The sequence below is a fragment of the Xyrauchen texanus genome, chromosome 7, assembly GCF_025860055.1.
Source record: "Xyrauchen texanus isolate HMW12.3.18 chromosome 7, RBS_HiC_50CHRs, whole genome shotgun sequence".
In the NCBI taxonomy this organism is placed as follows: domain Eukaryota; kingdom Metazoa; phylum Chordata; class Actinopteri; order Cypriniformes; family Catostomidae; genus Xyrauchen; species Xyrauchen texanus.
The window spans coordinates 24,876,443-24,890,158 of NC_068282.1; the positions used below are offsets into that span (position 1 = coordinate 24,876,443).

Genomic DNA, 13,716 nt, shown 5'->3' on the forward strand with positions numbered 1-13,716 from the left:
GGGCGATCTGATTCAGGGGAAAAATAATCAATCTAAACAAAATTATGTAATGTGCTGCATTAAGGCTGAGAGTCTTGTAAAAATTCATCCCCCTGGATCATTAAACACATAATGTACATTTATAGGTTCCACAGTGTCACTAGCACAGCTAGGAACGCGACAGCAGTTTTAAAGGGATCAAAAACCCGATCTCCAAATTTAACTTAATATTTACGTTGCAAATAGCCACAAGGTGGAGCAAGACTGCTGCAGTCACTAATAAGGAGAGAAAATGACAGATCATCACATGGTCAGCCTAATTAGAATGTGTATATGTATGTATATATATATATATATATATATATATATATATATATATATATATATAGTACCACATATCACACTTTCTTTTAGCTCACATTATTGGAGAGTGAGAGGGAGGATTATTGTACCTTTCATTCCATCTATTTCTTTAATTACTTCAACCTATTTATTTTGTGTCGTCTAAATTGGTACTGTACGTAATGTTGGCAATAATGTAAATGCTGCCAATCATATAAAATAAAGCTTTGTTGAATTTGACTCTGAGAATGTGTGTGTGTGTGTGTGAGAGAGAGAGAGAGAGAGAGAGAGAGAGTGAGCGAGCAGCGAGCAGCCAGAGAGCACCATCAGCCTAAAGCACATGGACTGATTTAGGAGGAATGCAGGCTCATAGTGATGACAGAGCGTGTGTGTGTGTCTGTATTTGCAGGGAAAGAGCGCACTAGCTCGTGCTCTGCACGGCTGAGGCTGATAGGAGATGACAGGCAGTGCTTGTCAGGCGCTGTTCTGTCGGGACGCATGGGGCTGCACTGATCTCAGCCCACCAAAGCACAGCACATCACAACATTAGCACTGCTCTCTCTCTGCACTTTGAATTATGGCCTGTTATAACTGCCACACAGTTTGTAGGGCATTAATTTTATATTATTTGATTTTTATAAATAATACGAAATATTCAAAGTGTGGGGGTATAAGAAAAGTAAACGAGAATGCTAATTTATAATTTGGCCTGAATGGAATTTCCACCCATAGAAGAAAAAAAACTCATGAGATTTCAGCAGAACTGGAACACGCATTATGCACAAAACTTTACATATTTTACATTTAAATATATTGGCTTTTATGTAAAGCCTATTTTTAGGACCATATGGATTTTGTGCATTGTGACATTATTTTCATAACAATTAAGCACACCACCCCTTTAAAAACAATCTCATTTTTCAATGTAAAAATCAACCATATTTCAGCAACGTACCATGGTGAAATTTTTATTTTGTTAACATTTTTTACTGAAGAAAGATAAACATAAGTGAGGATAAAAGTCACAATTTTAAATCCCATGATTCAATATTTTCCATTATTTTGTAGAGGGGGGTTAAAATGAAAATATTCACTTATGGTTTGGAGCAAAATTACAGGTCAACAAACACCTCACTAAGGATATTAATATAAATTTTTAAACAAAACTTTTTTTATTGTAGCTTTGCTCTAATTCGTTGGCAAAATATACAAGGATTCTGCTTAATTGTCATAAAAACACAACTGTCAAAATGGGAAATATAATTTCTTATTTTTAAATGTGACCTGCACATGTTTTTGTGAGATTCATCCAATAAGAGTGTAGTACTTTCAGCTCTGTGTAACACATTTACCATATTTAAATCTATTTCACAAAAGGGCAAAGTTCGACAGACATTCTACAACAATCAGCAAAGAAAATGCGAAAACAATTGCAGATGCTGTGTGAGCCAATTCATTATAAATCTCCTTTTAAAAATACAAAATATTTACTGACCCTGAAAGGTTTCTCATTTGGCGATTAAACAGAATCATTCACAGCTGAAATAATTAGTGTGACCACTAACATAAAGTACTGAATACGTAATCAAGCTAATCTTTCTAATTCTAAATTTCAATATTCTTGTTAATGGGTTCACTCTACATCCATACTTAAAGAGTGCTGTCTTCTGCAGAGAACAGAGTGTACAGCAGAATGGCCTCTGTGGACTGACTTTAATGCTTTAAAGATGAGCAAGTAAACAAAGCTAACAGTGCAGAAGTCAATTTTGTTGATAAGTAATGCTGCTTATTCTTGGTTGCCTATGTTGGGGCTTGGTATCTTTTACTAATGTATTGTTGAACTGCACACTTGACTGATACTGACCTTCTACAGTGAGCTGTCAGCCACAAAACTGGCCATCACATGAATATGTAGTACATGCAAAAATTGACTATTTTAACCAATATATGCTTTGCGTTGTACTTTTTGTTCATATTAGAGTACTGCTTCATTAGCTTAGCAACATGCTAACATCAAAATATATTCAAACCATTACAAAATCAAAACTTCATGGCAAATTTGCCGCAAATTGTCCATTGTTGCCAAAGGTTTGCCGGAGTTTCACCACTACCAGCGAAGAGCTGCAAACATCTGAAAAACCTTTGCTGTGGATCAAAAGCCCATTTGCATGTGAAAATAATGAGTGGCAAATTTTCTGAAAATTTGTAGCAAGTTTGCGGCTAGTTACAATTTTTTGTAAGGGAATCCTTTGTCAAAAGTTGAGTCTTTCTTCACGCAAATCAGGCTCTTTTGTGGCTCTATTTCTGACAGAATACTTAAAAAAAAAAAAAAACTAACTGAATGCATTTTAAAAGTTCTTTTAAGTTCAGCACTCCTGAATAAAAATTTGAAAAAACAGTGAGATGTTGTGCAACGTTTGACGACTTCCATCTAATGGACATGGTCATGACTATGTAGGCAATAGAAATTAAGGCAGCTAAGTAGGGTCTGGAAAAGAGCTGTTATTTTTAAAGAGCTGGTTGTGACCCAATTTCTCTGCAATGGACATGATCACATGTTGAACTTTAATTAAACACAACAAAGCAGCTAGGTTACGCTACTTTGTCACAAGATCAAATGAATAGCACGAAACAGCATTGCAGGTAAAGTCTGCTCAATTAAGGATGTGCAAAACTAACAATATTTATAATGAACTTGTCGATCGGTTGTTTAAATGAATAGTCAACTATTCTGTGTTAACGATAATGTATAAATAGGCTCTGTTATGTTCACATGACCCTGATGACACATGTTCAGAGGGATATAGGGGTGCTGAGTGCAGCACTTCAAAATGGTAACGAATGGAAACTCAACAAATAAATAGGCTAAATAACTACAAAATCATTCTTTACAAAACTATCAAAGTAAGAAAAGTAAGAAATAAGAAAAGATCCAATACATATCAGCAGTAAATCTCTTATGCACATCATGAACGCAGAATGACATCCTTCAACGTAACCAGAGTGCTTCAGGGCGATCCTTGCAGCGCATTCAGAAGCGCAGGACTACTAGATAATATTGCGGGTACACACATAGTTCACCACATTAAGTAGTTTAAAACTTTTTTACTGCAACCATTTATTTGAGCAGTGTCAGACAGAATCAGTAAAATATTTTGATGTCCCCACAGCACCTCACAAATATGAGTATTACTCAGACCAGTTGACTGAAATCAGATCATGTGAATGAAGTGGAGCAGTGTGACACTCTGCTCAATTACCTGCTTCGTGCACTTGCGCTCCACCAAACCGCTCCGTAAAATATTTATTTGTTAGCAAACATGCCACTGAACATCTTCAAATAATGCCTTAACATTTTTTTTTTTTCAGTTCTAAATTAGCTTTATTTACTTTAGACAAGTCATCAAACATGCCTCTACAAGTGATAAAACATATGTGTGGTGGCGCAGAAACACATAAACATGCAAATTCGAGCTTTTCAGATTAAACTGGACCTAAGTGACACATCCGACCCAGAAAGCCACAATCTTTTCAACTTGAAAGATGGTTCAAGTCATTTATGGCAATAATGGAAACATGGACTTGTACCAGGATATACAGGTAAAAGTGAAATTCATAATTGTTCTTTAGTTGTCTCACTGGAATTATTATTAGGCTCCTGTAGATTTGATACATTAATAGGTTACTGTTGTAATGCTATCACATTTTAGGTCTGTAAATTAAAATGAGCAATTACTCATTCTAATTTTGAGTGTTCAGTTTTAAAGGGCTATTAATTTATCCTGAAAAGAGCAGTGAATGTTTTATTCTCTTTTTCAGCATTGTTGCTTTTATAATATTCCCTCAAATTGTATACAGTACAAGTCAGATCAAGTTTACATACACTTACACTTGAAGTCATTAAAACTCATTTTTGGGGAGGTCACGTGATGCCATGCGAGGAGCAGACGTGTAAAGGGCAAGCTCTGTGCACTTTGCTAGTTTTTCAATTATTTTCATGTTATAATCCGGTGAGATTCGATACACCCAGCTACATATAGTTGTTTTGAGGTAAACATGGCAAAGAAGTCAAAATCCTCAGGCTCTGTAGACATTAAAAGACACTTACGTGCTCAAGCTGAAACCTCCGATGAGCCAGCGGACCAGGAACTCAATTTGGAAATCCAGCATCAACTGTCCAACATGTCTGTGATGCAATTCTCTGAGTTGGTTACAAGAGTGGCAGATGTTGAGAAACAGATTGATTGTCTGGAGTCATCGGAAAGGGAATTATCCACTAATCTGCTAGCGACCAAGATAGACATGGAAAGCATTTTGGAGAAGCTGGAAGATGGAACTTGAAAATAGGAGCCTAAGAAATAACATGCAGATTGTTGGAATTCCTGAGCTAGAAGAAGACAAATATATGGTGAAATTCCTTGACGAACTCTTCCCGCATCTGCTCGACATAACAGGCCATAAGCTGGAAATCAAGCGAGCTCGCAGAGTCCTGTCTCGTAGATCTGCTGAGGGGGACAGGCCCCGAACAATCCTGGCCAAATTCCAGAGATCATCCGACAATGATCTCGTGTTGCGCGACCGAGGAGCAAAGGAAAGGTTTCTTGGAAGAATCACAATATTTTCTTGTTCCCAGAATTTGCGAATTCGAAAAGAGAGAATTCAAGGAATGTAAGAAACTCTTACATCGACAGCAGATTGCTTTTGCTCTGATGTTTCTGGACAAACTGAGAATAAATACTAAGGATGGCCATAAAGTATTTACATATCCCAAGCAATCACTGTCACTCATACAAACAATGGGTGAGTAAGCCATTTGGTGTTTATCATGTAGCTCCAGAGTGGATTAACTCACTGTACTTACGCTTGGCTGTCTGAGGAAGCTGGGGGCCATTTTTGTTTCTGTTTGTGTTGGTTCCACTGAGAGGCATAAAACTGCTTCAGGACAGTTGTGGTTGAATCTGTTCATTCTTTGTGCTTATGCCTCCTGTTGGCTGGAGATTGTTTTGTGAAGTATTTGTGTATTGGAATGATTACGTCATCTGCTGAACTCATAAACAGCCAGCTCACTGAACACTTGTCTGTCTGTCCCAAGGACACCTAACAGCTTTATATCAGCTGGAATTTGTTTTGTGGAGGAACACACCTTAGAGACAATTCTGTGAATGAATCTACATGTTCTTTGTGTTTGTTCTGCCTATTGGCTGAGGTTTGTTTTACAAAGATTTTTCTGTTATATAATTTGTCCTCACAAAATGTGTGCAGAAGCACCAGACTCGAGTAATCCAATGGCATGGATGTCACGGGGCCTCTCGTAGGCATACGTGGACATTTTGAGTTTAGAGGGACTGACACCGGTTGGCATTGTCATGCGTGGGGTTAATGTGCACATTTTCTTTTTTCTGTTTGTTTGATTTGGAGGAGGGGGGCTGTGGGTGTTGGAGTTTGACTGTTGCACTAATGTTGGAATGTGGTCTGTATAATCTTATTTATGACACACAATACATTTTTTCTATTATATCAAATGTAAAATGTTAATATGAGTGGATTGTCTCTCTCTCCACGTGGAATGTGAATTGGTTGGGGCACCCCCATAAAAAGAAGGAAGGTTATTTATTTTCTTAAGCGTAAGAAATGTGATATAGTGTTTCTTCAAGAAACACATCTTTCCTTGCAGGAAGTTGAAAATTATGGGAAGATATGGGGTGGGCATATTTTCTTTAGTGCTGGCTCAAGTAAGAGCAGAGGAGTCATTACATTGATAAGTACATTTCTACAATTCAAATGTCTCAAACAGATTAAAGATAAATTAGGGAGAATCATTGTTGTTTTAGCAGAAATTTAGGGGTATGGACAAAAGTGTCCAGAGTGTTTAACTCAGAGCATCGAGCATATGGCAGAACCCAAGATTGTGTATTGGTAGGTCTCCTTTCTGCTGGTAAGAGTGGATTGTGAGGGGGGTTACTGCACTCGGTGACCTATATGAGAGTGGAGTGTTGAGATATTTTGAATGAAATGTCGGGAATAGTGAAAAACTTGAATATCTTCAAGTGAGATTTTCTCCAATACTGTATATATTAGATTAAATCATGTTTACTAATCCCAAAACAAATAAAAATTATTTAATTCATGAATTACACTGGCTGCATTAAATAATGTTTTTTTTTATAATGTACAATCATTCATAACTTTTTTCTCTGCACATGAATGCAGCAATCAATGTCGGTCATTGGATGTCAGCAATGATGTTATCCGCAACCACTAAGAGTCAGTTTTTTACATGTGACTTATCGTTAAGGTGTGAATTTGGCTTTGGTAAACTGATTGTGATGAGGAGTAGGTCAAATCAGCTAAATCAGATAAATGCAGCCGGATGTTCCATACGCAGCTGCTGTGTGTGTGTTTGTGTTTTTTAAGTTTTCATTAAAATATTACTTTGATGCTTCGTACGGTTCCCGCCTCCTCCTTGCCTTTTTGAACCCTGTTACTTTGGTGCAGAAGACTTAGGAGGAGGTGGGAACTGGCTGAATAGTTAAAAACATGTTTAATGAAAACTTAAAAAGACATAAACACACACGGCAGCTTCATGTGGCTCTCTATCTCCCGAACTGCCGCATCCGGCTGCATTTATTCCTCTCCTCGGTTTCTTAGCCCAATTGGGGGCTGGGTGTAGCAGTCACGGACTGGCCCTGCCCTCCTCATCACACTGACAAGAAGTTATGTGCAATTTATCCCGAAGCAAAAATAAAAAGCAACGAGCGTTCGATTAAGGGTACTGTCACACTAGAACTTTTGGTCCGCAACCGGGGTCAAATGATGTCAAAGTTTGTTTCATTTGGTAATGTGAACAGTGTCTTCTGAACTTGGGTGCGCACCCGCGAACCACACCCAGGTCTGCTTGAAAAGGTGGATCAAGTGGTTCCATGTGAACTCCAGTACGGTTCACTTATGATATAAACACAATTGTACCAAATCCCAGAAGTGAACAGCTTGTTATGATGTTAATTTACGTCTTTGCAGACTTCAGATATTATGGTATAATGCATTTCTCCTACCTGAGAAATGCATTATTTCTCAGGTAGAGAAATACCTGTGTCCAAATACAATGCCTTCAGAGAGCAGCTCACATTCTTCACATCTCTTGCAACGCGTATGCGGTCTCGCGGCAGACAAACACTAATATTCATCACATCATTGCATATTCAATGCATCTGCGGGAGACAAACACAAGTGTTGTTCTGTGCATGGCAAGTTTTCGTAGTAAATCCAATGAGATAAACTTTAATCCTTCACTTAAAACAGTGAGGTCTTCTCGAGTTGTTACCTAGATAAAGTTGTTAAACATCTGCCGCTTTTACTCACGATGATGATGTAATCAGTGTTTTGGACCCAAAAAATGGGTGAACAGCGGAGGCAGGGGGAGGGGGGAGGAAACTAACTCAGGTTTGGTCCAAGCAATCGAACTAAGTGTGAAAGCACCCTAAGTGAGATAATTCCGCTATGACATTCTCTATGCGAGAGCGGAAATATTTACCAATCAAATGCTCAATTGTACAATGGAGGCAGGATAGCAGAATGCTGCGCCTGCAAATTAGGACACACTGATCTGCAAGATAACACGTTTATAATGTTGATGCAGGGATGTTTTGTGTGTTCGCCGGGATTCATGGAAATATGCTTTGCCAATATACGGTACTATCAAGCTTACATATTCAATTGAAAGTGCTTTAACATTCACAACCACGCAGAACCGGTTCTGCATCTAGCTGGCAGCTGCACTGAGATGATTGCAAAACAACAAGATACCTTATTATCTACTTATCTATTCATTCAATATCGAATGGTAGTGTAGCCTACTAGCTCACCTTTTTGCTGCACTACCATGTTCGCGTGGTACATCCTTTTGCTTTCTGGCAATGTGACGCATTCCAAAAGGAATATTTGCTAATTCCTACGCTCTTTCTGAACTCCCTTTTGATTTCCTTATTCTTAACTTTGATTTATAATTTCCATTTATGTAGGCTATAAGGTTTGCGACTTCATTAAAACAATGTTTGAACTCCCTCAGGCCTATTGGTTATTTTTCAGGATCCCAAACCAGTAAATCAAGAAACACATTCTGGGTTGAGCGAGCGGCACTGAGAAGCCTGAGCAAGAGGAGTGGAATCTTCAAAAAGGCACTCTCCACTCAGGTGGAACTATCATCGCTCCACTCCGCTCACATGCTCTGATTGAAATGTATTGTTGATGCGCCGCTTTACTGTAACAACAGCGCACTAAAGCAATAAAGAAATCTTCTTGCAGAGAGTTTTACCGTGCTGTCTGTTACTCACTGTTAAACACAGCAAGTCATCATTATGTAAAAAAATGCTCTCCAAGAAGTTGTCTCTTAATTAATTTGAGAAATGCATCTCCCTTTAAAACCACCACCACTCAAAATATTAATGTTAGTAGTCAACCCCACTAATCGACTAGTCAGTTGTTGGATGACTAGTCAATTAATCAACCACCCTGGCACATCCCTACTCAATATAGTGCAGATATGACCAAGAAAATATTCAAGTGGCACAGACTTCAATCTTCACCAACTACACAACTTTCAACCTAAAACACTTAAATGAAATAATTATGGTAGATATGATGCTCTACATTGAATTAGCCACATCTTGTCTTTTCCACTAAAGTGTCCCTAATTTAGTGTGTATCAATGAAATGTAGGGTGTGTAAATATGTTTATCATGTAAACAGGACACTGATGGAGATTCTTTCACACACAACATTTATACATGGTTACGGAGTACACAGTTGCACAAAATATATGCCATGCAGCACAGAAATGTGTCAGACAGCCAGATATTTTACCTTCATTGGAGAAATGTGTGAATGGGAGACATAGCCATGTACATTCTCAATCTGTGAGATGTTCTTCTCCGACACCTGCACTAGCTCAGGAGGACGCATATCCCCGGGCAGGTGAGGAGAGTTGTGTTCTGGAGGTGATATGGTATCCTCATCCTGATATCTGTATTTCTAAAAAGAAGCAGAAAGAGTCTACAGTTATTCCCAAGACAAGACATTACACACAATGCTCGTAGTTACACTGAGTTGAACATGGACTTTTCATAAGCCATTCATAGGAGGTTGTATGCTCAGTGAGAGGTAGATATTAATCCTAAAACCACAGATAAATGACAACCTGTGGTCATTGTAAAACTAGAAACACAACCAGTCGCACTAGGCCTCCTTTTTTCAGAGAGTCCATCTTTACACTTAGGTTTAGCATGGCACAAAATGCTGAAAGCTGAAAGACCAAAACAGTTCTTCATTAATTGAACTTTAAAAAAGTATATGAATATACTCAATAAAAAAAAATATTGATGCATACCATGAGAAATAGAATCGCAATTCAATGATTAATAATTGTATCAGCACAACACTATACACTTGGCTAATATCAAGGATGGGAAAAATGCATATGATTCAAATAACACAAACATACAAAATATAATAGCTTTTTCTATCTACGGTGTAAAAAGGAATCTAAAAATGTTATTTGCTTAACTAATGCTATTTAAATTTGAGTGTTGGATGTTCAGAATTCAGACTTAAAGGGACAAATTGCCCACATTTTCTCACCATTTACCCTCATGCCATCCTATGACTTTATTTCTTCAGCAGAACACAAACGAAGATGTTTAGAAGAAAATCTCAGCTCTGTAGGTCGATACAATGAAAGTGGATGGTGAGAAAAAGCACAGACAATCGTAGTAAAGGGACTCCAGTGGTTCAAGCTACACTATGTAACTTTCGGCCCTCCAGCGGTTGAAACATAAAACTGCAAGTTAATTGCAGAGGAATACTTTACATCAGATGTGGCAAATTAATCTCTTGGTTTTGATCTATTGAGGACTTGAGAGATTACCTGCAGAGCAGAGTCATGACTAGCTATTTTCATGTTGATATTATGTTATTTGCTTAAAAATATATATAACCGATATATTTTAATGATTTATTTTAAATAAATCATTTAATTAATTTATAAGTTTAATGATTATTAAAGCATTGTATTCACTACAAAACTACACATTAATGTTTGTATTGTATTACATATATCATATTAAGAGGTGAAACGTGTGAAATGGCTGATATGAGTCCAACTGAAAACACAATTTTTTTCATATTACAATCTACAGCCTCAATGGACAATACTAGTGAACTGTAATCCTACATTAGTATGTCTGCACTGCAAACAATAAAAGACTAATATAAAAATGCAAAACAAGGATTGAATAATGATTGCATTATTGAACATGAAAATAATACGCAGAAATATGCAATGTAACAATTACAATGATACATTTATTGTTTATTTGGAATTAAATTTACAACAGAGAGATGGTTACACACAAAGCAAATTAATAAACATGTGCTATGAAATCAGTACATTACAGACAACTTAAGATAAATTAATAGGGAACCACCTTGTACCTATAGTGGCTTTTTAGATCTGTTTAAACATCTGTGTTACGAGGAGAGCGTTGGAGCACGAACATTCTCCTTATCTTCTATTGGTTGGAATAGCAGATAGCCCTACCCCAAACTCATGCCATTGGTTGCAACAAACAGAGCAATGTTCTGATAGCACCAGAGACACCAATTTTAGCCTACAGTTTTCAGGGAAATCAACATATATTACTTATGGTTGTCGTCGCATTTTAAGCTGTAATTAATTAAATATTGAAAAAAATACACATCACTACTGAGATGGGGAACACTTTTTTTTTTTTTAAATGGACCAATCACCACGTATCTAAACCACTGCACAGCAATCACAGTCAACTCCAATCTGCCAAGTCTGTATCAGAAATATTGTTCTGTGAATTTGAGAATATACGCATGCCTGCCTCAAAGGCATTCCCAGAACATGGGTAAGCAAATGCAAATGCAAGTCTCGAGGGAAGAAAAAGGGAACAGGCTCTTTATGGAAGGTAGATGCCCAAAAAGTGGGAGTGGGACAACTTCCAATTTGGGGTCTTATGTTGTTCAGTGTGATATCTCTGCTTCTGAGCAACACCGGGGGAACACTGTGGGGCAGAATCCAAGAAAACCTATGTGAGTTAAATGTTAAAAGTAATTTTTACGCCTTTTATTTAGCCTATATTTACAGGTCAGCAGAAGCAGATGTGGAGCTGAGACGGGATCAGAACATGTCCAAGACCAGATTTGAAACAAAGCTTTTATATGTTGTGATCAAGCGTTCTACTTCTGTGCCATGGCTCCAACACGTAAAGTAAATATGTGTCAGGAATTTATGGTGAACATGCAAGGAGAGCTATGATAGAAGGCAATATTTTCTGTGAATGTATTCAGTTCCTCACACAAAGCTACAATATTTCAGACCATTAAATCACAATTTTAAAATGCAATACACAAAAAAAACAGTCACAATATTTTTGTAACAAAACTTACATAACAATATATCACATTGCCAGGCCGCCGATGATTGTGATCAATCATTTAAATTAAAATAAGGTACTACTACTCCTGACTTAAACTTTGGAATAGGTTCACACAATACCGGAAGCTTAGATGAGTTTTTAGCTGAAATATGGCAACATGCCATGCAGATATTCCACTGCCTTGTTCCGAACCACTTAAAGTTCCAAACGATTCTCAGCGGGCCTCAAGCCAGTCAAATTTAAAGGTGAGTGTGAACCCAAAGCCACTGCTGGGAGAATAAGGGACAAATGGGGAGAAGTTCTGGATTTGTTATTACACTGGTGACTGCTTCAGTGCCTCTGCTCCAGGCTCACAGCTGCTGCCACTGTGAGGCCAGCTTGCTCGGATAATGAGCTACTCGGCTGGCTCAACAATCTTACACTTTGCTGGTCCATCCATGTAGGGTTAATGTCAGTGAAACCTAATAAATGCAGAGAGATCACTCACGCAGCTATTCATGCAAGGAGGACAGGTTTCGAAAAACTTGACAGCAGTAAAAAACAAATTTTAGGCAGACTTTACACAGCCAATGTCAACTCTAAATACAATGTCACTGCCCTAGAGCAGAATGAAACTTGAGAAGTGCATGGATGTTAGAAATTCAGAGATATGAATGATGTATGGACTCTTTAAGTAGTGGAAGGGACAGCCTCTGCTCCTCACGCCCTTTCTGTGTCAGATTCAGCCATGCTGCTGTTAAGCTGTCAGCTCTTGTCTGTTTATCTGGCAGAAAACATACCCAGTCATAGAGCTCAGCGAACACAGTACTTTATTATTCATGCTTCACCTTGAATATCTTCTGGAAAGATCAGTAACCTGGCTGCGCCCTAGCCAACCACTGCCGAAACAATCCACAAACTCACTCAAGTGAATTTATATTTATGGAAATAATTCTCTTTTTGCTCAACTTTGCTCCACTGGAACCCAGTCAACCTAGATATTATATAATAGTTATATAATTAGGTATGCACCAATATTAATACTTTTGGCTGATACGAATACCGATTTTAACAAAAAAACTATAGGTCAATACAGATACTGATACCGATATCTTTCCATGTACCATATTTTGTCAGATTTACTTTGTTTTACTTTATGCTTTAAAAATGTACAAAGAGGTACACAAGCTTTTTTACTATTCTGACAATAAATTATTTTCATTGAACATGTTTTGGATCTGTTGAACATGTGACAGGCCAAAAATATAAAGAGAGCCACGATGAAAGATAAAAAGATAACAAAGATAGAATTTTTTTTAAGGATTGATATGAAAAAACCTTTTTTGCAACAGAACACACATTTTACAGGTATATACTGATACAAATTAATCCTAGGCATATGTTGGACAATTTCACAGAAATGTCAACCACATCATGGAAAACTAAAAAGTTTAAATTAAGGAGAAACTCTTTTATATTCTGTATTTTAGTGGTATAATGGATAATGCTGTTCAGACCGCTAGAGGGTGCCGCTTGCTCAAATAGTGCAAACTGAAGTGCTGACTGCAGACTATATATTAATATTTTAAAATGCAGCATTTTAAGGTTTTGTAATTGGGCAAGGCAATATTGTGATTTCCATCTTAATTCAATCAATCATGCAGCAGGATGTTATACTGATGTTTCAGATGTCAATGTCTGCTGGCTTCAAAGCAGTTTGGAGGGTTTCTCTCATCACGTAGTCTATAGGTTGGCCTAAATGCCGCTTTCACAATGGTCATGTCCGTTTACGGAATTTATTTCCACATTAACATGAGAACGAGAAAATGTCTCTGTTACTAATGTAACCTCCGTTCCCTGATGGAGGGAACGAGACATTGTGTCGAAGAGTTGACACTAGGGGTCACCCTTAGGAGCCCAGACATCTCTGATCTTTTGAGAAAAGGCCAATGGGAATTGG

General features: G+C 37.6%; 1 protein-coding gene across 12 annotated transcripts in view; it reads right to left on the minus strand.

Annotated features, from left to right (window-relative positions):
• LOC127646859 (disks large homolog 1-like) overlaps positions 1–13,716 on the minus strand; it is a 258,238-nt gene that overhangs the window by 167,382 nt on the left and 77,140 nt on the right. For 11 of the 12 annotated variants that reach the window (XM_052130773.1, XM_052130775.1, XM_052130789.1 and 8 more), the window contains one exon: positions 9,181–9,348. In XM_052130773.1, the coding sequence (XP_051986733.1) occupies positions 9,181–9,348 (168 nt within the window). The remainder of the gene's footprint in view (positions 1–9,180; positions 9,349–13,716) is intronic. The other variant, XM_052130782.1, reaches the window with a different exon arrangement.